At 38.5% G+C, this 27,986-nt stretch overlaps 2 protein-coding genes across 8 annotated transcripts in view; one reads left to right on the top strand and one right to left on the bottom strand.

The window, feature by feature from the left end:
- Positions 1–506: 506 nt before the first annotated feature.
- On the bottom strand, positions 507–26,741 carry LOC147168590 (solute carrier family 4 member 11-like). Of its 6 annotated transcripts, none has more exons than XM_086084704.1 (20): positions 26,565–26,734; positions 15,149–15,196; positions 14,063–14,158; positions 13,525–13,568; positions 12,670–12,889; positions 12,510–12,591; positions 11,167–11,290; positions 10,752–10,961; positions 9,031–9,115; positions 8,817–8,942; positions 7,813–7,926; positions 7,449–7,581; positions 7,100–7,173; positions 6,065–6,338; positions 4,069–4,175; positions 3,829–3,994; positions 2,962–3,135; positions 2,112–2,307; positions 1,760–1,929; positions 507–962 (listed from the first exon to the last, which is right to left on the bottom strand). In XM_086084704.1, exons 1-20 carry the CDS (start codon positions 26,623–26,625, stop codon positions 896–898), a joined length of 2,571 nt encoding a protein of 856 aa, XP_085940830.1. In that variant the 5' UTR covers positions 26,626–26,734; the 3' UTR covers positions 507–895. The 6 variants fall into 6 exon arrangements, with proteins under 6 accessions (XP_085940830.1, XP_085940831.1, XP_085940827.1 ...); XM_086084705.1 differs by lacking the exon at positions 26,565–26,734 and adding an exon at positions 19,298–19,570; XM_086084701.1 differs by having other exon boundaries at positions 12,510–12,889; positions 26,565–26,741.
- LOC147168591 (uncharacterized) overlaps positions 15,068–27,986 on the top strand; it is a 53,654-nt gene continuing 40,735 nt past the window's right edge. For both annotated transcript variants that reach the window (XM_086084709.1, XM_086084708.1), the window contains exons 1-3: positions 15,068–15,516; positions 16,373–16,443; positions 17,250–17,314. In XM_086084709.1, coding sequence (XP_085940835.1) covers positions 15,489–15,516; positions 16,373–16,443; positions 17,250–17,314 — 164 coding nt within the window. In that variant the 5' untranslated portion in view covers positions 15,068–15,488. The remainder of the gene's footprint in view (positions 15,517–16,372; positions 16,444–17,249; positions 17,315–27,986) is intronic.

Raw genomic sequence — 27,986 nt, forward strand, 5'->3', positions numbered from 1 at the left:
CAGAGTTCCACCGATGTTCATTTACGTATCTGTGGAGTGCAGGTGTGAAAATTGGGGAATGATGGCCATTTATTTCACAGATTTGATGTGCGATGAAACAAATTGGAATTTAGCATCTGCCAGTTAAATCCAAGGCTGTTTGACCGTTACTTTAGCAGCAGCTGATGCAAAACTGAGAGGATTTTGGGGGGCTTCTACTCCTAGAAATTACTCCGTGGTGTTTCTGTTCTAAGGTCAGCAGAGCTCGCACACGTTCAGCTGCTTGGCTTGTACTGCCACCTACTGGAGCAGCTTCACACGACACTCGCAGGCTGTATTATTATTTTTTTATTTTTTGCTCAGTCAAATTAATCCAAACAGACAATTAACAAAGGGCTTCATTTGATGGCAATTCTTCGGTTTAATGCCCACATTGCAACTGCACTAAGCAAATTCTCTATATAATAACATACATTTATAACAACATACATTTTGAAACAAGAACAAAAAAAGTGAGCAACCGGATATTGAGTTTCATTCAAATGATACATTGATTTTATTCTAACTAAACGTCAGTACAACCATTTGTATTGCACAAGTGATGCTCAAATAAAAATGTGTCATGTTAAAAAAAAAAAAAATCCACAAAAAGCAAAACAAAAAAAATACAAATACAACTGAAAAAGAGGTTCTGAATAATTATATCATTTTTGTGTGTGTGGATGCTTGCTAGTGACTGATTAGCTCGCAGAAAATGGTTGGTGAAGTAGTTAACAATGATTACAATAATGACACTGATTGTTAACAAGCAACTGCAGATATGTCAAGAGTCCATTTTCTTCATTTTTAATATATATATATATATATATATATATATATATATATATATATATATATTCTTAAATGTTCTGTTGTTCTATATGTACTGCGAGTCCATGATGTCCAGATATTTGGGGTCAATAATTCTTGGAAGTAAGCTGGTCCTGAATGAAAACACAGAGAAAATATTACAAATGTCATATTGGGCTAAAAAAACAAAACAGTTTGCTCATTTAGTACAATTCCATGCGCACAATGCAGGTATATGAACATAAACAGATACAGGTCTATAAGTACATTTTTGCACACTGATAACGCAAATATCGCTCCCAATTTACATGAAAACATAATGTAATATATTTGTGTCCAATTACGCATGCACGCACACACACGCACGCACGCACACAATAAAGATGTCAATCTGTCTATTTACATAACCATAATACCGACATTAGCCCTTCATTTGCATATGCAGATTATGGAAACGACAGTCTGTCCAATCAAACGCAACAAAAACGTCCATCTGTCCATTTAAATTACAGTCATGATTCAAATGTCTGTCCGTCACTTTATATATGAACATGATAAAAATAAGCTGTTGATTCATGTAAACAGAAAATGCAAACCTACCTGCTCATTTACATACACGGCCAATTAGAGACAATGAAAACGTCCTTCGGCGCATTTACATAAACAAAACACATAACTCTAAAAGTCTATTTACATAAACAGGCGAATGTCAGTCTGACTGAAGAAACTTTTCATCGTCATGACGGACAGGGACGGACGGGTAGAGGAGTGGGAAGCTAGCAACTCTATATGCGGCAGAAGGGGTGGGGGGGGGGGGGGCTATTTGTTCGGGTAAATCCAGAAGGTGAATGAAATATTAATTTGACGTAGACAGGCCAGCGTGCTATTCAGTTATCAAACAGGAAAGAAACAAAAGTTTGTCTGTCTTCACCTGATGGGGACGAGCAAGATCATCAGTAGGGGGAAGACCATCTTCATGTAGGGCAGAGGGTACATGCCAAAGGCACACAGGATGATGAGCTGGATCATCTGCAGCCCGGTGAAGTAGTGCACCTTCCTCTGGGGCACGCGGCGGACGTAGTGGGTGGGGGGATAGGCCGTCTACATCAAGAAAAGTCACATGCCTTATTTCATAAAAAAACAACAACAACAATGCAGGAGGACAAACGGTCCACTTGCATCGGGGCCACCAGATCTAGCATATGTGCATCGTTATGCCGATCATTCTACAACACGTGCAAAAGGAGCAAAAAGGCTATCCAAACAGGTTGATTTGTGCACACCTGTTCCTTCAGCAGCAGGGCCATGCGGTCCACCATCTGGTTCCCGTCCAGCGACGTAGCGGCGATGTAGAGGAAGAGCCCGTAGAGGACGGGTTTGGGAATCCACTGGAGAGGAATGGGCAGCATGAAGGCGGACAGGCCGATCAGGATGTTGGCAACCAGCGAGGTCAGACGCGTCTCCTTCACGCTGATGATACTGTTTGACATTTGAAAAGAGAAAACATGCATCGGGGGTCCTTCATGGTGCTCGTTTTCAACATTCCAATACAATCAAGATGAGGAAAACAAAAACAAAACGCGTTTGGTTTCCCCTCATTCAAGGTTCTCGTCATTATTTTTCAGTTCGTTTGTTTTGGTGTGACTTCTTGTCTGCACATTTTGGCATCAATACAGTCTCAACCTGGATTTGTTTTTATGAGTGGGATATATACAGGCGCTCGTCAAAAAATTGGAACATCCTCAAAAAAAATGGAATAATTTCCGTAATTCCATTCAAAAAGTCAAACTTCCATAGATTATAGATTCAGGGCCCTTTACATTATTTGGGCTTTTTAATGCTTGCTGTCAGCTCTTTGTTTTTGGTTCTGGTGTCCTCTTGTAATACAGTACTATCAAGAGGAAAATGAGGGAAAATGAGGGCCATGGTGATTTTTTTCCACATTATTCAAATTTTTTGACATCCTGTTTTCATGGGTTTTATAAACTGGAAGCCCAAATAATGTAAAAAATAAACAAATAAATACTTAAAATCACTTAAGTTGTGGGCCATATATATATATATATATATATATATATATATATATATATATATATATATATATATATATATATATATATATGGTTGACGCACGTGGTGTAGACATGGCCGTTCTCCACGTGCTGCTCCATTTTGGCCAGCTGACGAGCGTGCAGTGAGGAATGCGGGAAGGCGGCGTGCATCCATGGCAACCCCAGACAGGACATGAGGATGTTGATGAGGCCCGTCAGTACTAAGTCCCAGTGGAATGCCGTGCCTTTGAGCAGCCTGCAACCGACAAACTCGTACATCAGAATATTTTTTTTCCCTCTCTCAATCATTAAACAAACTTCAACAACAAGAGACTAAATCGAATGAATTCCAAATACATTATATCTATTAAAAGATAAGCTAAGTTCAAAGAGTTGGCTACTTAGCTATTTGGTCACTATTAGCGACTTTTCTGAGTCCTGCAGTGATTATTTTTCCAAAGAGCAAAGAACTAAGAAGACTAATTTCCATATTGTTTTCTGTATGGCTAGAAAGGAACCCAGTAGAACCAAACACAGTCAATTTCAATTTCGCTGAAAATTTTGAATTTGAAATTGAATTAAATTTTCAATTTTGTCAAAAGGGACATTTTCACTTTTCCTTTCCCATTATATTTAAATATTTTTTTCATTATTATTTATGTGGAAGTTGATGCAAGTTTTTTTTGGTATCAGGAGACAGAAAGCAAACCCCAGAAGAGGAGAAAAAGAGAAAGCTAAACTTTAAAATAATAATAATGTCATTGTCATTTACTTTTTCTTTAAGCAAAACGAAAAAAATGCAAATCTGAGAATTTATATTGAGAATTTACATTAAGGCTGTATCACTCCGCCCTGGAATCAATATGCTCTCGCATTGAATCTCACGAGACTGCGCAGGTGTTTACAACTGCATTCTAGCAGAAAACTACAAAAAGCACCCGTCTCTTACTTGTGTTCCGGTACGTGTGTGAGTGAAATGACAATGTTCTGATCGATGAAGATGAGCAGGGCGAGGAGGAAGCCGAGGCCCACGGCGCTCAGGGTGTTCAGGCCCGACAGCTTGTCGAAGGGCGGGTAGTTGAAGACGGGCCCGTTGTGGACGCTGAACACGGGGACTGTCGAGAGGGGGGAGGGGCGAATCGTTTGACATGTGTCATATGGTCAAAAAGACAAAGAGACAGGCACTCACTCTGTATGTCGAGGAAGAGGTACGAGCCGATGAAGGAGAAAACTAGCACGGAGATGGGCAGGGCGCAGTCGGACACTACTTCTCGGACTTTGCTGTTCATGTATGGGCTGAGAGGAATTAGAAAAAAAAGTGGTAATGGAAATTTCTCAAAGCAGATCAGAAACGTATTTGGCTTTAGACTTAGTGAAGCAGCATGTGGCTCATTTATCTTATATCAAGAAACAATTATAGCCAGGCTTGCAAAATATCAGGGAAATTCACAAAAACTGAGAAGACCTTGTTTCCATATGCTAACATAGGAATTAAACGTACTTTTGGTGTGTGTCCCAGTCTTGAGTCTTTACTCCATCCATTTTTAATATCGTTTTTAATAACACACATTTGTGTCATGGTGAGCTATACAAAGAAGTGGAAGCTCCAGAAAAAAAAAGCCGAGATTCAAACGCGGGAGCTCTTGACTGTGTTGTTTATTACTGTACAGTAAAATATTTGCCACAACAAGCCGAGAGAGAGAGAAACGAATCTTTCACATTTCACAGCGCTGTGTCAAGTGGCCGGAACAAATGGGTCACAGTGGCTGGCAGACAAATAAAGAGTGCAGCGGAAAGTGAAATATTCCCCTCTCATACGGTGACGGATGGAATATATAAAGCGGCAAAAATGCTGTGAAACCTACTTGTGCTATTCATTCGCCCCACTTGATTTCATCTGGACAAAATGATCCACTTTATGGCTGTATTTATCTAGTTGCATTCAAACGAGACACAATCCTCAACCACTGATGCAAAGGATTACTCTCCCAGGAGTGCGAAAGAGACATTCATTTTTAAACAGTGGTCAAGTGTACTCCGTTATAAACGTTGCCACAGTATAAGTAGGGGGACAGTTAATTTCTGCTTGGGGCCCCCAATAGACCTTAGCCTAGCATCTTCTAATCTAGTTATAACAACTACGACTACTCTTTAGTCCTTTTTTTCCGTATGCGTTGGTGAGGCACCACACTGCCTCTCACAGGTCAATTTTAGAACTACAACAGACATCTGGTTTGGGGGTGGAACTGGAAACTCAAGATTGTTGTCTGGATATTGTTGTGGGATTTCTCACCAATTTTTTTTTACAATTGTGTGTGTGTGTTAGCTAGATAGGTACGATAATGTAGTAGTGCTAATTTTATCCGCCATTTTTAAATTTAGTCTCAGTTTTAGTCCAATTTCAATCATGCTTGTTAGTTTTTTTTAATCATAGTTTAGTCAAAATTATCCTGATTTTATATAGTTCATTTTTAGTCGACTATAAATCTAGCATTTTTGTCTTTATTTTAGTCCAAGAAAACATAATCATATAGTTGACATATTTAACCCATGTATATATTTTTGTCCGCAGATTATGTTGAACATGTTGGATCGAAAACAATTTCACATAAAAATGTCTTATCTTTTTGATGAAAAACAACTTCACACACAATTATAGTATATGAACGAAGGGCTGCTATGATTCCATGCTATGAGCTAGTATGTTAGTCAGCATTAGTTAGCGGTCGGATTAACATTATTGTTGGAACGCTCTGGACGTTGGATTGTTACGTTATAACTAAACAAATCATAATCATATAATTTTCATCTCGTTTTTTGTTTATGAACTAAAATTTCCTTAGATTTGAGTACAGTTTTTTGTCGTCTTCATCAGTCGACGAAAATGCATACTGATTTAGTCCCAGTTTTCGTTTCTTAATAAGGGTTTTAGTCTAGTCTAGTTTTAGCCCGGTGAAAAATGTGTGTTGATTAAATTATTGTTGTTTAGTTTTCATTGACAAAATTAAAACTACGGTAATGTTTATTTTGGTCTTTTTGTGAGGATTAAACGGTTCGGAAAAATGGATAGATGGATGGATGTAAATGTTCATCAGAATCTGTTATACCTATGACATAAAAAAAAAAAAAGACAGTTCATAAGGTGCAAGTGTAATAGCTAGGGTGTCTTGCCGTCAGTGGCCTACCTCCTCCTGACGAGGTAGAGGGCGTAACCCAGCCACAAGGTGCCCAGCATGAGCAGCAGGCACAGGATAGGGATCTCTCTGGAGCAAATCACAAGAGACTTAGGCAGGAAGACCTTGGCGTGTTCCTCGGCGGGATCCGCCATCAGGGTCCCGCTGGCGTTTTGATGGCCTGACGTTTGGTTCTTCATCTGCTCCAGAACATCTGTGATCTGGTGAAGCACCAGCGTGCTGTTTGCAGTCGCCAGTGTGGGCTCATGGAAGAAGTGTTGGAAAACTAGCAAGGAAAGAGACATCTTTAATTGACTATTCATTTGAGAATACAGTCCCCTCCAAAAGTATTGGGACGGCAAGGTCAATTTGTTTGTTTTTGTTGAAGACTGAAGACATTTGGGTTTCAAATCAAAAAGATGAAAATGAGACAAAAATTTCAAAATTATTTTCAGTTTCAAGTTATTTACAGCTAGATGTGTTTAAAAACTTAGGATAGAGCACTATTTAAAACTACATTTTGTTTGGAATGGATTAATTAGATTGACATGATTTCCTAATATTGTTTTAGTCCAAATTTCTGGAACAGATTCATCATAAAAACTAATGTTCCACTGTAATTGGATTAAAACTTTTCCTTTTTTGTGGAACAAAGAGAAAATTATTGAATTAAATATTTTTTTATGTATCATGTTAATTACTATTTAATTTCAAAAAATAATTTCCATTTAAAACTAGGGGGGGGGGGTGTATAGCATAAATATTATTTAAGATTGATTTTAACAATTTTGTATATTTAAATATTTAATTAATTAAACCTTTTAAAAAATATATTAAAAAATTTAATAATTTTTGTTTAATGATTGAGGCACTTGATCCTCAGAGGTAATGTTCTTTTAAAGAAACAACAATAACAAAACGCCTAAATACTTATGATAATGATAATAATAATCTTGGCATTATAATTGTTCATGTACCTTCCATAAAGTTCTCCATCCCTGCTATGCCAAGTCTATCATCATAATTACACGTGTTTATTGGACTCACTTTTAACTGTGCCTTTCACTGCATCCCCAACAAATGCGATGGAGATGAACAAGGCAATGACTTCCTCTGTGGAGCTGGGAGAAAGAGAAGCATAGCAGGGTTGTTTCCAAGTGTGCAGACATAACAATCCGACCCAGTGGAATAAAACATCACGGTGCAAAAAAAAAAGGAAGTCATAACATCCAATTTTTTAAATCAAAGTCCTTGCCCTGAGGTCCCAATTGGGTTTATTGAGCAAAGTGTTTATTTAAACAGGAGTTGAAATGTCACACGTCTAACTGTGGAAATGTGGTCGTGTCAGCCTGTGTGTTATTATTTTTTGTTATGTTATGTTGTACAATGTACTCACCGTTTGAAGAGCTTCATCAGCAGGCTGACGTTGAAAAAACCTCCCAGGATGAGGAACAAACTGTTCCACAAGCCGATGCAGGCATAGAAGGCGTCAAAGTCCAGGTCGTAGTCATCACAGATGCCCCGGATCACTATGAGCAAACCCAATTGTATGAAGAAAAAAAAATCTGTTTGTTGGTTCAATATCCAGAGGTGGGAAACTGGAGTCCCCTGGCTGGACTCAAGTCTCCAGTTTTAGGATTTGCTTGGCTAAGACTTATGGAAGCCTTGACCCTGTATGTGGCGGGACGAATGACTTGCACATCTGTGAGTTACTCCCACCTCTGCCAATATCTCAGTGGAATATGTTTATGAGAACGCACCACTTATGAAGATGGCCAGTGGGGCAGTGGTCAGTGGAATGACAAGCGGTGAACCGGCAAACAAGGAGTAGATCACGCCTCCGATGCTCTGGCCCACTATGGTCTTCTGAACATCTGTGAAAGATATTCAACTCAGTCTGCACACAGGGGTTCTTAAAGTGGAAGTCAACCGTAAACATTTCTTGACGATAATATGTTATATGTGACCTCACTTGTCTAAACATGACATTTTGATTAATATTACGTTTGTGGAATATGAGTTCTGAAGCCAAATCCAGCCATTATTTTTTACCCATCTCAGGGGGCGGCCATTTTGCCACTTGCTGTCGACTGAAGGCGACATCAATGTTGCTCAGGTCTCAGGTAACGACCCATCACAGCTCAGCTTCAGAAAGCAGGTGAGCTGTGATTGGTCATTGCCTGAGCCCTGAGCAACATTGATGTCGCCTTCAGTCGACGGCAAGTAGCAAAATGGCCGCCCCCTGGCTGGATTTTGCGGCTTAACTCATATTCCACTAACGCAATATTAACCAAAATTCCTAATTTAGACCAATGGGGCTGCATAGAACATATTATTGCTGTACAATTCAAATACTATTTACAATGTAATGGTTTAATTGACGTAACTTGGGTTTGATTATTATTTGCTGACTAAATCAAATCCATTTACAGTTGAACTCGATTAAACCTTGACAAATGAATTACAATTTTTGAAGGTTTCAGTCTTTCTTTAGATAGTGTTGGCCTAAACCATACACAGCCTGTAACTATTTCTCATTTTATGGTTAGAAGCGATTTAGTGAAAAATATGCTTTTCAAAGTGAAGACAATTTATAAGGCCAGTGCAGATTTTCTGCAAAAATGAAAATAATGAAATCCACTGAGCAAGAAACATTAAGTAGGCTTACTTTATTACCTGGATCTGATCCCATGCCTTGATTTTGACACCTGTTATCTACAATGTTATTTAATGTTGGCAACTGAAGTATTTATAAAGTCAGTACCTATCTCCCCTCTCGTGCTTTCGTCGTTGAGAGAGCCGAAGGCGATGGCTGGCAGCAGAATAGCGATGTAAAGAAAAATAGCAGTAGTGGTGTACTTGAGCAGAGAGCGGTCCTTCCCAATGATACCTTTTTTTCAGGGTGATAGTAAAATACACAAAACATTCAAATGCCTTTAAAGCACAACACTTATGAAAGCTGAAAGAAGGTGAGTTACCGTCTGTGAAGTCGGAAGGGTAGAGCGGAAGGCGGCGGCGTAGGTCGTCGTAAACACCTTTACCGGCTCTGAAGAAATCTTTACACTGCGATTAAAAATAATAGTAAAAAAAAAAAACACGTCAGTGTGGCAGGACATTTGAGGGACTGTTTGAGTATTGTATGCTCACAAGTTGAAGAGCTATTGAGTTTTGAGCAAACTTTACTTTAAATCAAAAGAGTTCATAGCACTTTTCTTTCTGATCAACCTTCAAACTCGTATTCAGTAATAGGTCCTATCCATCAGACGTAGGGGATTTTAGTTACACGACTTGACTCAAGTCAGACTTAAGTCGTATCAAATACATGTGGTAACTCAGCAAGGTTGTATGACTTATGAACTTCTAAAGCCAAGTGCTGACTGGACTCGACTTGCTCGAAATTCAGTGAGGACTTGACTTGTTTGATGAACTTGTCTGAAACTTTAACGTTAAGACTCGACTGACTTATGACTTGCTACGAGACTATTTGACCTCCTCTCACCTCTACTACGATGACATTTGCGGAATATGAGTTATGAAGCAAAATCCAGCCATTTTTCTCCAGCTCAGGGGGTGGCCATTTTGCCACTTGCTGTCTCGACTGAAGATGACATCAATGTTGCTCAGGAAACAACCAATCACAGCTCACCTAGTTTCTGAAGCTGAGCTGTGATTGGTTGTTACCTGAGACCTGAGCAACATTGATGTCATCTTTTGTCGACAGCAAGTGGCAAAATGGCCGCCCCCTGAGATGGATAAAAACAGCTGGATTTTGCTGCTTAACTCATATTCCACTCACACAATACCAACCATAATACCGTATTTAGACTAGTGGGGCTACATAGAATATATTGTCCCCCCCCAAAAAAACCACACCCTTTACATATTGTCTTAATTTGCTACATTTTTAGGTACAAAGAAAAATAAATACGATCTAAATATGGTACACAATAGTATGCATGAATATGGACAGTCTAAACTGGGTGCATTAGAACTGATTATTAAATGTGGTCTAAATATGATATATGAGACCATATAGTACAAATATTGTACAGTATCACGTGGTCTAAAAATGCAGATGCACAGATGAATAAATAGTCTAAATATGGTGCATATACTGTACATATACTGTATACTGGAACATATACTATACAGTTCATATAGTATACCGTATGGCTATATACCATACACAGACCGTATGGTCAAAATATGGTACAATAAAGACAATTAAATGTGTTCTTATTCAGTCATCAATCCCCTTACTTCATCAAGGCTTTTAGACAAACATTTAACCATCCTCATCAAGGAAACAAAGTATGTCAATGTTACAACCCAAACACAAGATTTCTCTAGAGGGGAACTGTTTAGGTGTTTGGTACAAAAGTACACACTGGACATAATGAAGTGTTTTGTCGACTCATTATGGGTCTCCAGTCATTTTGCAGCCAGTCGCACTTGGCAGCCTTTTCTCCAACCCATCTGCATCTCTTCCCCCCCCCCCCCCCCCCGCCTGACAAGTCAATTTTGGAATCAGGATAATCACATCATTTGGCACTTGATTTCATTGCACGCCTGACTGGAGCGCTACAGACGGAATGTCAGCCGAAAGATAAAATGTTGTTTGGAAACATGGCGTTTTATTGTCGGTACCATGATTTTCGCACGACTGTAGACACAACAGGGCACCAATTTCTTCCCTTACCTTAAGTTCTTTGCCTCTCCGTGGATCAAAGTCGTCCACTTGGTCGACAGCCTCCTTCTCTGTGAACGCAGAGAGTTGCTGACGCTGGCGGATCAGCTCTTGTTTGAACTCCTCCAGGGTCTTCGTCTCCAGTAGCTTCTGTCTGAAGGAAATGTCCGCGAACATGGTGGCGAATGTCCGTCCCACTTCAATGGCCGACTTGGTACTTTTCTGTGAGCGATGAAGCATGGGAACATTCCAAGGATGTTTGTTGGCTATGAAATGTACAATTGTGTATGCAACTTCGTGAGGCACACCTGCACCTGCGTTATTTACTCAGGATTTTGTTCTATTTGTGAAATTGGACAATTTACAGTAGTGTACACACATGATGACCTCTCACAGCGATTAGGACCAACTGGTCTAGTGCACTTACCGTTCTGGGTGGGGCCAGGATGAGGATGACGTAGCGCGCCTCGCAGCAGTCGACCCCCCAGTTCTGCGGCCTTTCCAGACGTGCGATGCAAACGTGGCGTTTCTGTAGGCTACTCACACTGCAGCTGAAAAACACACATCAGGCGATCTTTTTTTTTTTTACACCCAATTAAATAAGAGGCTGAGAAATCTGATTTAAAATGTTCAAAAAGTACATCAATGAAGTCCAAATCTTTTACGTCGGTCACCAGAAACATTGAAACAAATGTTAGTTATCTTATACAGTTGTGCTTGAAAGTTGACATGTCCTAAGGCTTTGTAAACATATGAGCGCAATCTATGGTAAGAAAAAGGCTTAATGTCGATATAATCCAAAACACAATTGTTTCAATTGGGTCAATTGTTTTGATATTTTCACAGTTTGAAGTGCATGTGAATTTTGGTGACAATTCATAGCATTTTTGTGTCATTGATCGTGGGCAGTTTTTTATTTTGAAATGGCTTGGTCAGAACTATGAAAAAGCCCAAAACGGTTCACAGGGGTTAAGCGACATTTAGCTTTTGTACATTTACAGTTGTGCTTATAAGTGTACAAGCCAAGCACAATTGTAAGCATAAATAGTCATTATAACACAAATGTATGACACTATTATTTACCATAACAGTAAATACGCTCAAAATATGGTATATTACATGTATAGAGAGTTAAACATGGCATAATCAAGATGCACAGAATATTCAATATAAATATGGTGTAAAAATGGCACATTAGATATGCACAGGCTGTTAACGTTGGCTCAAACAAACAGATGTGGATGCTCATCTACTAACAGGGCACACCCTGGATTGTGTCTGCCAAATGAATAAAATTGCCATGCAGTTAATTCTGCGCATTATGAGATGAAGTGCTAAATGGCTGAATTGCGTCTTTAATGACCAATTCTGCAAGTGCAAACCTGCACAAATTGAGGCAAAGGCAAAATGAGAGGTGAAGTGAGCTCATGTAATACCAGAAACAAAGCAATCTAAGGGCTGACACAAGAAGGAGTCATGCTGTATCGCCGATGAATAAATTCCTTTCAACTTTATATTGACTTGCATCTTGGTCATTTCAGAGCACAATGACAATGGGTGCGAGTCTGTGCCAGAGCAGTCTTTTGTCTGTTTCAAAGGCAGTATTGCAGAAGATGGGCCCGTACATCCAACTGTCACGCACGTAAATCAGGCTCATTGTTTTATATAATATTTTTACAACTGACCCACCATTTTGTATTGATTACAAAGCACAAATAAAGAAAGAAATACAGCATGAAGCTGAAGGCAATGTCATGGACATGAACTCACAGAATACAAAGCCATGACTGCTGGTAATGAATCCCCGTGGATGTCACCGTCACCCCCTGAATGGTTTCTGACAGCAGGTGAACTGTTGGCATGCAAACAAAACAAGTCGAAATAATCCAATTCCAAATCACTTGTCTCATTTCATGCTTTGCGTTCTTACCGTCCAGCTCCTTCCTTCCCGCATCAGTGAACAGCGAGGCCATGACCTGGTCGACATCACACTTGGTGTGGCCGTCCTCCACAGCGCTGCTCAACATCCGCCTCAAGACCTCGTCCAGAGTGGACGATCCCTCGTCCAGGAGGATGCTTGCCTGGGCCAGGAAGGAATCCACTTCTCTGTGGGCGCGCACCTCCTCGCAAAAGTCCATCGGCTTCACATACTAAAGAGGCAGGGATGAGGGAGAATCCTATAGACTCAAGTCAGACTTAAGTCACCAGTTTTAAAACCCGGGGCTTGCTTGGCTTAAAACGTATTAAAAGACTCGACTTGACTCTGTCGCGTCTTGTCTGTTTACGTTTGAAAATCTGTACTTTCAAGATAGTGTTCCTTTTTCTTTTTTTTTTATATAATTGTTTTTGTTTAGTGTGCTCAAACCTAGCAATCCACCAGTATCCTATAATGTGCAGTGCAGAGGCCACCTCATGAAAGCAAGACTCATGGAGGGAGCGTCAAGGATTATTACATTTGTATTCAAGGATGACATTTTTGATCAAATCAGGAAAAAAGGATGGCGACATAGAACGTTTGCAGCTCAAAGAAAAATAGAATAACTACGGTAAGTCATGTGGAGGACCCCAGAAAAATCCCTGCAGGAGTACATGAAAGCATGACAGAGAAGGCTGGGAAAGTGCATTTAGATTCCAGGGGAAAAAACTTGAGTTTGGATTTGAAATATATCTTTTATGACATACCTTTATAAAGTGTTCACATTTGCATGTGCTATTTAGAGATTAACAAGTTGTCCCGCCCAAGATGATTTGTAAGAAAAAGGTTAGGTAAAAAGATGATTTTTACCTTTCTTGTTGTGTTTAAAAGGCCAAACCCTGGACCTTCTGTATCTGTAAATAAAAACATAACACAAAAATAAACACACAAATTGGATCAGTTTCTATCAAGTTGCCCTTTGACTGACTACAATTAAACGTTTTTTCAAAATTTGACGGAGTGGCAGACTTAAAGAAGATACACAAATATGATAAATTAGAGGTGCCTGAACAATTAAATATGGTCCAAATATGCAACATACGAAACCATTTAAATGTGTTTGCATTTCAGATTTAATGGTTATCACGACTGCTTCAGTTACTTGTTTGTGGTGTCATCATTAAAGAAGCCAAAGACATTGCAAAATATAGGTGGGATATGTTTAAGATGTTCTCTGAGTTAAAGTCTCAAAGATTTGCTGATGTCATATGTGATGATTTTTTTTTTTGTAAATACATTTTGAGACATGTTCTAATAATACATAATTAGGACTTTTGAGCTTCAATTGTGATAATTTAATAATAACCGCTAGTGTTATTTCCTCTCTTGTGACACTCATATTACACACCTGACACACTGAGTTGGCTCTCGTTGTCAAAGATGGGGTCCTTGTGCGGGATGGCTGAATTTTTCCCATAATCCTCTTGTTCTCCATTGCGCAGCTCTGCGATAAACCAGTTTGCTACTTTTAAGTTAATATAGCATAAAAATAATTGATTTACACAAAGCAAGCCGTATTGATTTCATTTGTTGGCCCTATGTGAGATAAACGGGTTATTTATTGAGCGTTAGGTGTTATATTAGCAACATTAAGGGTTCCTATAGTTAGCCAGGCTTTGTTTTACACCCTGGCATCTAGCCACAAGTAGAGAGAGAAAGAGAGAGAGATCCAATTAAAAAAAAAAAAACCTTTAAAGAATACCTGCAGCAATATAACAAATTGCACCACCTCGTAAATTCCTTTATTGTACAGACGATAAATACAGTGTGGAAGCTTATTTTATGAGAAGGAACACAGGTCTCAGAATTAAGCAAAAAGCCTCCATGAGTAATGATTGCACCCCTTACAGATTATCCGCCTCGTTATGTAGCCATTAATTAAGACTCTCAACAATCCAGCAAGGGGACAGCATGCATTTGAAATAGACCACAAGTATGACAAGTCACTTGAGGATTTATTCAATATCCTTGATATCCAGCTAAAGGTCAATTTACTAGTACGCTCTTTGTCATCACTAGTACAAGAGCACAATAGTCTAACAACACCATTTTTAGTCGTCTAGTACAAAATTAAACTTAATAGTACACTAGGCATGTGTCACGCACTAGTGAACTTCAGGACCGCTAGCACCAAAATGTCTGATCGTAGTTTTGCCTCACTTGTCCCCAGTGCTGTATGCCAAATTCGTCCTCTGGCATACAACTTGGGGAAAAATAAAACTGCACTTGTTGACACTTGCATGCTCCTACTAGGCGTAGCTGTTAACTAATGGAGTATTAAAACGTCACTAAGGGCCATTTTATGTAACTTATGTATAAGGGGATAACTAGGATTGATATCTGTCCATGCAAACGTTTGTAAAGTAGACCTTAAAAGGAAAATGACAAGAATGCAGTCAAAGAAATCATCACAAATATATAGAAAAATACAAACCCATTTCCTGGAACGCATATCCATTGGAGCTCCCGGTTGGTGAGACCTCTGCGGGGAAAAAAACATAGCCATGTTTGTTTGTTTTTCATTCAACTATGATCCATTATTCATGCTAAACACATACTTGCACAATGCATATATAAAACAAATGACTGGCCATACTTTCGTACAACCAAACATAGTTAGAAATTAAACATTGGAATAGATTGTTCACTTTGGATTTTGACTATCAAAATAAGTATATATTTTTTTAAATCACTTGAACGTAATAGCGGAAGCCATCGCTATTATACCTGACCGTAGAAGAAGAAGAAAAAGGAAGTGAAGGAAACAATGAACCATGAACACCAAGCTGGCTAAATTGTTAAGTAAGTAAATATGAAAGTTTCATTTTTAGCAAGTTTGGGTAAAATAATATATAATATGTCTTCCTAATTCCGCTTTTGTTTTTGCTTACTGTATGTTCTGTATTGCCGTTCTTCTAAATAATGTCAATGAGATTCTTAAACGGCAACACGCTAATGTATTAAGTTTCATATTTCATACTATTAAGCGTATATTTTACATGACATTTAACTTATTTTGTATAAATTTACGTTCGAATCGTCAATCGTTTGACCATTATCATTTTAATTCATTGGTCTTGTAGTTTGCCATTGATTATTTAGGGGTCGCTGTTGTCTATGTAAGTGCCGGTGTCACAGCGGACACTTAAAATTAGGTGCACCTGCTCAAATTTGTATGCAAGCCAGAACGCGCTATAGTCACTAACCTGTACGCAAGCAGTAGTGAAATCATAATGTCTGTAAATATTTGTGTGGATTTATTTTGATTTTAAAATATGATTCGATGTTGTTTGACTACTATAACAATATGTTTTTTTCCCCACTGTATAAAAGAAGCATTTGCATTGCATTGGGGAAGTATCAGAAATGCCCGGATGTTTGCAATTGTCAATATAGGCAGGATGTACCGAACTAAGAGACAGGACCCCAAAATGGCCTGTGGGTCTACCCTTATTGTCTCTCATGTATTCTACATAACATTCATCCATTTTCTCTAGTATGTGTCCTGGTTAACTTTTGCCAAGACAGAGGCTGCAAGACATGTCACCAGTCGATCGTAGGGCACATACTAACAAAGACCCGTCTATAGTCACATTCACACCGAAGATAACAGTCAAACAGTCTTCAATGAACATGCCATGTACCTGTATGTGTTTAGAATGTTGGAGGAAGCCGGAGTATCCTGAAAAGATCCACACAAGGATGGAGAGAACATGCAAACTCCTCACAGTAAGCGAGCGGCGATTCGAATACAGAAATTTCCCATATGTTGATGCATGTTTTTTGGACAGTTTCACACCAGTGCAATGTGGAGAGGCTATTTTTCATACAGTGATCGTAATACTGTCGGTTAAGACGATCTGGAAGGAAGCAATAGCATGCAGTGGAAAGCACATATTCCACTCTCACTTACAATGAAAACCGGAGAGCAGCTGTGCCCGATGTTTTCATAAGCAGTCTTTGTGTTTCTATAAAGAAGAGCTGTTTTGCTCTGAAGCCTCCTGAGCTAGACTCTGTCTCGTAGCAGATTAGCACAGAACATTCCCAAGGCCTCCTTTTCCCCTCAGGGAGATGCCTCGCAGCTCAGGCAGCAAGTTATTTGTACCACACAGGTTACCTGTGAGACTTTTACTGTGTGGTGTCGCCAAGGTAAAGGTCCCACTTGGCATAGGTATTCTTGACTATAGCTAATTATTAGTGCAATCCCTGATAGGGACATACTAATCATAAAATGGCTGCCAAAATAGATTTTAAACATTACAGTGTTCTCCACATCTTTGAGATTTGCTACTCATTTTGCTGTTTTTGTGCCCAGGTTAAAGGTTTGTCAAAAATAAAAGTATTGCTTTGGATCTTGGTGCCCCAAAACTACGTTGAAGTGAGCTGAGTAGCTTCATGTAGCTCCTTAACTCTGTATGCATTTCCCCCCACAATTTCAAATAGTTTCCAGAATGGCATGCATGTCAATATATCATAAAGATCAAGAATCTGACACACCCTTGTCTTCTTGTCTTGCTTACATTTTCTTGTTTTAGGGGCCAGCCCAGTCTTATGCAAGCGAGCCAGCCCTCATCACACTCTATACACTGCTGAGTCAATGGTGAGTTCGACTTTTGTTACAATGATGACCAGTGGGCGGTATCACACATACTTAAAGTGAGTGCCTGTACAGATTTCATAACAATCACTTGTCGAGGCCAAGATTATTATTGTGCGTAATTAACACAAACTAATAAAATAACTTGTTACTGAAAACAACATTTTCGTTAATGAAATTAGATAAGAACAAAAATGCTATAAAAAGAAAAAGACAACTAACTTGCCTTTAGTAGTAGTAAACTATACACATCAGTTCCCTTAAAAATAAATGGCTTGCCAATTATTTGATTTAACTTGTTAGTTTGAGCCATTTAGTAGTCACTCAGCAGAAAAATACACCTGTTTGGCAGCATCTTGTGGCATGTTCGGAGAAAGCACACAAAAATGTGATTGAAAGTGACAAATAGCTGAGGATAGGTTCCACAGAAAAAAAACGCAAACTGGTGAATTTGTGAATAGAAATCCACAAATAGGCATAGGTTTACTGTAACTTAGTACTTCAACTCAGTATAAATAAGGGGGTGAGGTATGACTTCATGTTTTTTTTTTTAAACTAGAAGTGTAATTGCACATCCACCACAGTAGGTGGCAGTGCACACTCTCAATGTGTACTTGCAAAAAAGAAAAAGAAAAAAAAAAAAAAAATATATATATATATATATATATATATATATATATATATATATATATATATATATAGGTAAATGATACTATTTATAGTCGTGGCGGAGCATTTGGGAGGCACAAAATATTTAATTCCCTCTTTGGGGGATAGAGGTAACTCCAATTGCGAGTTTTCATCTTTAATGCAAATATGTTTTGTTTGTTTGCATTTTTTTAAAACACACAGCAATTCCTTTCCACCTAAATATGCCTTGTGCTCGCTACATTTGGGGTAATGAGGCAACTATCTAACAAAAGGTAACAGGAGGCAATATACTGTACATATGATAATCAGTTTAACAGCATAACCGTGTTACATTTGCACAGTGCAAGAAAGTTAGCACTCAAGAATCCGTGTTTTCGACTGCTCTAACCCTCAGACACTCAAACAAATCTCTGGATACACCAAACTGCCTCTAACCATGGAGAATGTTGTATTCATCCTCACTATCCCACTATCAGCAAGAAGAGGATGCCCTTGAGCAATAGGAAACAAACAGAAAAAAGAACCCTTATGGTGTCTCTGAGAAAAAAAAAAAAAAGCTTTTGAATATCAAGATCCCGTCACTCGTCAGATTTTATCAGGGTCAAGTCGTGTGTCGTTGGAGCTCAGTCGACCTGACTGCTGTGTGAACTGTGTTTGCACTTGACGTCCCAATGTACACGTTCGGACGCGAAATAAAGCAAACAGCAGGAAGGAAAGCCTCACTGCTCAGTCCACTTCAACAACTCAAAGTCTTGCAAATGAAAACCGCCTCATGTTTGCTCATCCGGCACAGTAAACGTAGCCAGTGGACCAACAATAATATCAGCCATAAATGCTATCCGATTGGATACGTCATATCAATTGAAAGCAAATGGTTTGTCAGATCTAAAACACGAGACATTTTTCATCTTCCTAATCTTCTTAATCTGTGACATGTGATCGAGATTTACCGGTTTGTGGCGACTAAAAGGCGCAAGCACAAATAAATCTCGATGAAAAATCTCATTTGACTAAGCAAACGTAGTCTATGTAGCTGCTTCACATCCTCACATATGAACCCTTTCCTTGTTTGGGGGTGAATGTTGACTTTGTTGCTTTTTTGACAATAGGGGCAATGCTGCTCATCACCATATCTTTGAGGAAAAGTGAATCAACTACAGCAAAACAAAAGTCATGTTGTCTTAAATCAATCCACATGCATAGCAGAGTTCTCCGCTCCACGTGATATTAGGTGGCTCGGGTTGCACTGTGGGAGACTCTCAAACCACACATGCACACACACACACACACACACACACACACACGCCTCTAAAAATATATTTTTCAAAAACTTACCGGCCGGCACGAAATGGAGGACTTTTTTGCCATCCATGTTCTCCAGGGGTTCAGGTGAGATGCTCTCAAGAGGTCAACCCATCATTTTCACGTTTGCGTTCTGTCTCTCTCTCTCTCTCTCTCTCTCTCTCTCTCTCTCTCTCTCTCTCTCTCTCTCTCTCTCTCTCTCTCTCTCTCTCTCTCTCTCTCTCTCTCTCTCTCTCTCTCTTTCTGTTTGTCACTCTCTGTCCTTCAGTCTTTCTCTCTCTTACTCTCTCTCAATGTGTTGCATACATTCACGCACACGTGGAGCACCTAAGACCTCCTCTAGCAGCACATGGGTTTGAAAGAGGAAGTGGTTAGGTGACGTGTTGGGGTGGAGGCCGGTTTTTGTTCCTGCTGGGTCCCTCTGCCTATGAGCTGGCTCATGTTACCACTATTCAGGCCATAATATTAGGAACACTTCAGTTCAGAGTTGTGCCTTTTATAAAGACAATAAAGATTGGCGATTGACACAGTCATGGAAGTATTAATATGAGTATTAATAAAACAAACATAAATATTGTCCAAATTATTGTTTGGATGTGTCAGTCAAAGCTAAGCATCATTATCATTGTGGATATAATTGTGGTTTCTGCAAATTTGCCCATTCAGAGATTTCTCTCCATTATTTGCTGAAAAACTCACCTTTTTGTTATGTGTGCAGCCCTGTCCAACACATAAATATTGTTGTGGTTCCATCTGGTGGTACACTGAGGAGAGAAACTTCACTCATATAGTTCATGACTGTCTCAATAGAAAAGGTTGCTTTGCTGCCATCGTGTGGCAACTGCAGTTTGTGGGCATGGGACCTGCGCTATTTGTGGCAAGACTGTTAGTAGTAGTAGTAGTAGTATTTTAATTGTTTTTGTGTTTACTTATTTTTGACCTATAATTAAAAAAAAAAAATTGAAATCATTAACCTTCAGTTGACAGTTGATAAATTTGTCATTCATGATGAGTTTTAAGTACACTGAATTTGATTTTGATATGAGCTTTAAAGTCAAATTTCACATGCCTGTCATCAATTTTAGGGCAACTATTAAGAGCTGTGGCTATCTATCATATAAGGAGTGGTAGTAGAGGATAGTGTCAGTGCATCAAGAACCACCACATATAGACATCATGACAGCATGATAGCTGCAGAATGCCATACGTCAAGCTCAAGCCACGCCTGAACCAAAGACGGCGGCAGATGTATCTATGCTAGGCTAAGGAGAAAAAGTACTGCGCAGTGGTCCCAACCGTGTCCTCTTTTCAGATAAAAATACATTTTGAATTTGATTTGGAAATCAAGGTCTGGATGAGAACTGGAGATGCGCAAAAGTCAAATTGCTTAAAGTCTAATGTTATGTTCATATAGTCAATAAAGGTTTGGGGAGCCATGTAATTTGTTGATTTGGATCCATTGTCTCTGATCAAGTCCACAGTCTACCATGAAATTTTAGAGCACTCCATGCTTTTCCTCTGTCGACGATTTGGAGACCATGTTTTTATTTTCCGGCAGGATTTGGCACCTGCCCACAAAGACAAAATTATCAATGCTAGTATTGGCCATGCAGCAAATTCACCTGACTTGAACCTCATTGAAAATGTATGGGCCTTATGTGGTATTGTCAAGAAGAAGATGAGGGAACAGAAACCCCGAAATGCAGACAATCTGAGGGCCAATATGAATGCAACTTGGGCTACAATAACAGTTGAACTGTGCTAAAGGTTGATCACTTCCATGCCATGCCTCCTTATGCTGTAATTAATGCAAAAGGAGGGCCAACAAAGTACTGAGGGCATATTTCTTAATATTACTGTACTTATTTCATATTACAACATGAAATAATCACATTTAGTGAAATACTAGATTTGTTTATTTTTGTGTCTTTCTGGCATAATCAACGAACTTGAAACAAATAGTCTTGAAAATGTTCAATTTGTGTGTGGCGAACAACTACAACATTTCCCTTTATGAAACAAATTATTGAAATAAATAGACTTTCCCTTAATATTCAAATTTTTGGGCATCCACCTCTATAAACAGAAACATTATTAATACTACTTTGTAGCATAAAAGCCTCTAGATGGCAGCACATGTCATGAAAAGCACAGCAAGAGGACCCATGTTACAAACTGTACAGTGAGGATAAGCGGTTTGGAGGTGGGTGGTAATATTTTGCATTGCTGTACAGTTTTTCAATATTTTGTGACATTTCGAACACAACGAGTCCACATTTATTTTTATCCTTGATCCCGTTCTCATTTATGTATGTCCTCATTTTCTGGATTACAAAAAAAAAAAAAGCACTGATTGAGTGACATTATCATCAGAGCAAGTCGCCATTTATTTGTATTCATGATCCTGTACTGAACAGTGTTTCATCATCTTCCTTTTAATTATTATTTTTTTTTATAAATTCTGCCTGTTATTCATCATTTAAACGCAGACACGACAGCCTTAAATCACTAACTCCTGGACACAGATTGGCAGTCGATAAAAGGAAATGGCCACAGAGTCCTCGAGATTAAATCGCTTTCATTCTTCCTATGCCCATATCCCAGTGTTGGGGACTGGGGGAGTCAAATTTTGATCTCTTTGGCCCCACACCATTTTAACCACTGCTGCCCTAGTTATTCACTTCAGAAATCATCTGATGTTTAAATCACAGTTGTGGACAGAAACCAACATTTTCCCTTGTAGTAGTTGAATTCAAGCTGTTTTAAACACCAATGCCACTCACCCAGAAGTGGGACATATCTACAAAGAAGTATTAGGACCACACTGAAAAAGATTACATTATGAGATTAAAGTTGTATGCATTTAAAGTTGCAAATGTTTTCAAAAGTAAAAATCATTTTGACAGTAAAGTCGTAATTTTACAATAGGGGAGTGAGGTCAGAGGACCATTCCGGTGGCCACATAAAGAACAGCGATGCTAATGATCTTTTCAAGCTATACTGTAGTAAATCTTTAAGAAATAATAAAATACATCCACTCATTAGTATCAGTGTCTGTACTTTGTGTGTTTTTATTTGTCTTTAAATGGAGAAATAATCGCATGAAAACAAAGTGAATCGGTTATCAACCAGTAAGCGTTCATTAAATGTGTTGACATACTGATTGTATAGAAAAGAGTTTTAGTACATGATTGCGTTTTGGTCTGTGTTCGAGCACCACCTCGGCCGCTCCATTATAACCGTACAGCCTCAAATAAGTGTAATGGAAAAGCAACCACTCAGAGTGGAGAAAAGCAGTTTGGGTGTGCAACTGGTGCAATGGGAAAAAAGCTTGAACTAGAAGGGTTCGGAATAAGGGTTCATTTAGGTTAAAGTTATTTCATGAGATTATAGTATTATACTCATTTGTTATTAATTTTTATTTACAAAGCACAATACCATTTCAATTGAATAATTATGGGAAAATGTTGGGCTTTTCTTTTGTTGAACAAAATTATTTTCTTGGTGTTTTCCAAAACCTATTTAAAGGTGTTTAAAAAGGTCATGTTAAAGCTTTTTTCTACATCATGCATGCTCCACCAATGCCCAGATGAGTACGAAGAGCCCTGACTGTTTTACTCTGACTGCACTTCTCAGCTTTCATCTTCCCTTTATGATAGAGTGTGCGGACCCTTCACACTCCTGAGTTTCTTTGGTGGTGGGGCCGAAGACCATTTGAAGTCATGTCTTCGTTTGTCAACTGTGGCTGTCGCTTTTAAGATCGTGCACGTATTCTATGGAGGTAAATTTGGTGCAAAACTAACTTGTGCAAAAAATGTGTACCTGTAGAAAAAAGTCTAAATTTGTATCTGTAAAAGTCGTGATTTGTATCTGTAAAAAAAATGTGTGCCTGTAAAAAAAAATTTTGTGTCTGTAAAAGAAATGTGTACCTGTAAAAAAAAAAATTGTGTCTGTAAAATAAATTTGTACCTGTAAAAAAAAAAATGTGTATGTGTAAAACAAATTTGTATCTGTAAAAACAAATTTGTACCTGTAAAAGTCATGATTTGTATCTGTACAAAAAAAAATTTGTACCTGTACAAAAACTATAAATTTGTATCTGTAAAAGTTGTGATTTGTACCTGTAGAAATGACAACTTGTAGTCAAAGAAGTCGCCACTAGGAGTCACAAGTGGGTTTTCTGCTGCTGTTCTGTGACGTGAGTTTTGCCCCATTTTTTGCGCTACAAATGGAGCAAAACTAATTTGTACTTGTAGAGCGCCGTGATTTGTACTTGTAAAGAAGGGGGCGGGCTCTGGTGTAATGAAGGGTTGTTTTGACCAATCAAGTGAGAAGGATTTGAGCGGATTGGAGCGCAACCTCATTGGTTTAGCGAACGACGGTGGCGGGACTCGCGGAAGGATACAAGCAGGACACATCGTCGCCAACCAACATACATATTAAGAATACTTCTTAATATGTATGTTGAGGAAGAATACTTCAGTATTCTTAATATGTATGTTGAGGAAGAATACTTCAGTCGACTGAAGTATTCTTAATATGTATGTTGGTTGGCGACGATGTGTCCTGCTTGTATCCTTCCGCGAGTCCCGCCACCGTCGTTCGCTAAACCAATGAGGTTGCGCTCCAATCCGCTCAAATCCTTCTCACTTGATTGGTCAAAACAACCCTTCATTACACCAGAGCCCGCCCCCTTCTTTACAAGTACAAATCAGGCGCTCTACAAGTACAAATTAGTTTTGCTCCATTTGTACCGCGAGAAATGGGGCAAAACTCACGTCACAGAACAGCAGCAGAAAACCCACTTGTGACTCCTAGTGGCGACTTCTTTGACTACAAGTTGTCATTTCTACAGGTACAAATCACAACTTTTACAGATACAAATTTATAGTTTTTGTACAGGTACAAATTTTTTTTTGTACAGATACAAATCATGACTTTTACAGGTACAAATTTGTTTTTACAGATACAAATTTGTTTTACACATACAAATTTTTTTTTTTACAGGTACAAATTTATTTTACAGACACAATTTTTTTTTTTACAGGTACACATTTCTTTTACAGACACAAATTTTTTTTTTACAGGCACACATTTTTTTTACAGATACAAATCACGACTTTTACAGATACAAATTTAGACTTTTTTCTACAGGTACACATTTTTTGCACAAGTTAGTTTTGCACCAAATTTACCTCCATAGTATTCGCATGCGCACCATGAACGAGCCTGACACAGATGCTGCAGTTACGCTTTGGGTCAGAGGTGGCAGTCGTGAGTAAAAAAGTGACAAACTGCACAAAGATTCTTTAAGAGACCTTATTAATATATATATATATATATATATATATATATATATATATATATATATATATATTTATTTTTTATTTTTTAATTAGCCTCTCAATTGCGTAATTTTTATTATCTTAGAATACCCTAACTAAAATGATTAGCTTTAACATGAAACCAGAAATTTATATAAATAAATAATTAAATTAAATTAAAAAAAATCACTCATTTTGCATTTTTCCACCCTTCATGATAGTATTAGGGCTGTAGCAAAGCCCGCCCGGACAACGAAAGGTTTCAGTCACACTCGTTTGTTTCTCTCACCATGTTAAGTTGAACAGTTGCTGCAACTGTTGCAAGCACTTTTTACATCATGCCAGATGCTGAAACTGATGTCATTCAATCATCTGATTGTGGGAATTCTGTAAAAACAGCAGCTGCACGTCGAGTCGCTGCAATTTTGCAGGATCCGTGTGGGAAAGAGGCCAAAGGTGACTGTTTTCTGCATTTAGAAAACATTCATTCAAATGTTTGCATTTTCATGTGCCCCCCCCCCCTAAATGGTAATTACCCCATCTTCACCACAACCCCCGCCCCAAATGAATTACGACTTTCATCTCCATTTGACGATTCATCTTTGAGGCCTTTTCCCTCAGCTGTTTGGACTTTCACCATCAACCGTGCTGGTCAAACAGTGACCACTAAACAATGAGCAATGAAATGCTGCATTAATAAACTAATCTTCTGTGCAAGGGCACACTTTCTACAGTTTATGGTACAGTGACACATTAATCTAACCCCAAAGAACAACGGGAGGGGCACAGCTAGAGGGAGAAAAACAATTGCAGAAAGGATGTTTTTCCCCACAACTATGTGTTTCAAAATCTATGACAGCCCCTCATAAATTTGCATATCATGTACCATTCTTTATCGAAAAAAGAAAAAGAAAGAATAATCAGTAAAACGTATGTTATTATGAGCACAACTTTAAATCCATACAGACACTTGTGGGTAATGGTGGCAGTAGAGAACCAGCAGGCGCTCTAGTTTTTTTTTAAATAGGCACTGGATCACATATAAGTGCTACTGAATGAGAGTGTCAATAATATTCTACCTCCTGAGACCTATAAATGTACAATAGGGTGTATGTCATTTGGTCTTTTTTTCCCTTCAAACATTAAAATATGTTTAGACTCTCGACGCAGTAATACACATAGGAGGAAATAACTGCTCACTGAATCGTCGATGCAACCGCAAGGAAGAGTTATTTAGGAAATAAAACACTACATATTGCCCTCTTTAGCCGTTAAGAGTGTTCAGCCAAACATCCATTTGCAAGACTGCTTGGGTTGTAAGTGTCACTGGGATGTGCATCCTTATTTACTCTTCGTCACAACAGTTTCCGCTTGTCCAACCAGGGACCTGGTTTACTGTCTTTCATTTGATTATTTAGTACAAAATGGTCTGTAAGTGTTAGTATACAATTCATTACTCAAATTATAACTTTACTACTGCGTTAGCATAAGTTAGTGATACACATTTTGACTTGGTTATCAGATTTGGGTTGCCAGTGTGCATGCTCGCCATTTTGTTTTCAGTGAGAAGGATAATGTGATAACAAAATTTCCAAGACCAATTTTAAAGTGCTTTCTGGGTCAAGTCAATTACAAAAGAGTCTCAAATGGCTCTCGAAGGGATTCAGCGCTGTTGTCATGTAACATATTCTAAATTCCCACTATTTACACACAAGAAGGGCTGGTGCAGTGGCACATAAATACACCAAATTAAATTTGTAAAGAACTGTGGTGTTTTACTTAAAGTGGTGTAAATCCAACAGTTTTTTGGGTAAAACTAAAGAAGTTTAAATAATCATCCAAATAAATAGCAAACTTTCTAGAGTGATGGCACAGCAAGTGTTTCTTTTGAGTACAACAGGTTATGATGTAATTTTGCAGCAATCGTGCATATGGGTGGACTTCCTCTCAAAGCAATACAATATTTTTAGTCTTACCTTGAGCAAAACGATTGAGCGTGACGCTTGACGTGGCGTCGGCTTCCTTTTCCGTCTTCATTATGCAACACTCCTCCAAAGTTGCCCCAAAAACTGTAGTAGCCTATTTCAGACTTGCACAAGGAGAGGGAAAACGATAGCAAAGTTGATGTTGGGTTAGGCAGCTCCAGACTGTGAGGGTCACAGGTAGATGGGAGCCGGTCACCACCAATGAGTAACACCTTAATGTCCTCTCTTCCAATCACTTTGAGGCAAGCGGTAATAAGGAAGCATTGGGGAGAAACGAGTAGATGGGGGGATGAAGGTGTGACTGCAGCCAATGCCTGGTGTGTCTCTTTTGCTATTCTAATTGATGGCTATGCTAAACCATGAATGCATTCGGCACGACATTCGTCTGAAGCATTCCAGTAATGTGTTTGCCTTGAAATAACTTGAGATTCAAATCCTGCATCACTGAACCTTAACGATTTTTTTTTTTAAATCCATCCCATCCATCCATTTTCTGAACTGCTTATCCTCACTAGGCTTACTGAAGCCCATCTCAGCTGTCTTAAGGCGTTTTTTTAAAAATCCTTTTCTTTACTTTTTTTATGGTGACGCAACGATGTATCACAAGACAATCACTATAAAGATTTGATATATGTCATCAAAACTACCCTATTGTCAACTATTGATATTGTACAAACCAAAGCACAAAAATACTGTCTGATAATTTTCTGATTCTTTTTTTGATGACACCTCATTAAGGTTCGTGGTAGTTCAGAGGTTGCTACTTTCCACATGAATTGATAGAAATCATCTACCTTCATGTGTAATCTGTCACCTATTGCGTCAGCTCCCTCAGAGAAGCAGAATTAATTTCCCTTGCTAATGTTCCTTTCCTGCTCTGGTGCCAAAGCAGTTGGTTCCAAATATGGTCTAATTATCACCACAATCCCACATTGCCTTCAACCTGTTTGTTTTCATCCCAACTGAATCCATACTTATAAAGTTATAAAGCTTTTCGCGACTGACTTCAACTTTCAAAATCGCATTTTATTCAATAAAGCTCTTGAACAACCTATTGTTTTCAATCCTCCTAATTTCAACAACCAGGAGTGTTAATACATCGTTTAATAGCATCATCATAACAGCATCCATCAATTAATTTCCAATATCACTAAGAGCAGGGGTCTGCAACCTGCGGCTCTGGAGCCATGTGCGGCTCTCTAGTCCCACTCCTGTGGCTACATGTGGATTTAAAAAAAAAAAAAAAAATTGAAATGTATATATATATATATATATTTATTTTTCCATTTTAATTTTTTTAGATAAAATATTATTTAAATGAACTAATGATTTAGATAAAAAAATATATATAATTATATATTAAAAAATGCCAGAGTCCAAAATTTCAAGTTGTCAGAAAAAGATAGATGAAAG

Source organism: Leptonotus elevatus, chromosome 9, assembly GCF_054856555.1.
Source record: "Leptonotus elevatus isolate MCC_2025b chromosome 9, RoL_Lele_1.0, whole genome shotgun sequence".
NCBI classification, from domain to species: Eukaryota; Metazoa; Chordata; class Actinopteri; order Syngnathiformes; family Syngnathidae; genus Leptonotus; species Leptonotus elevatus.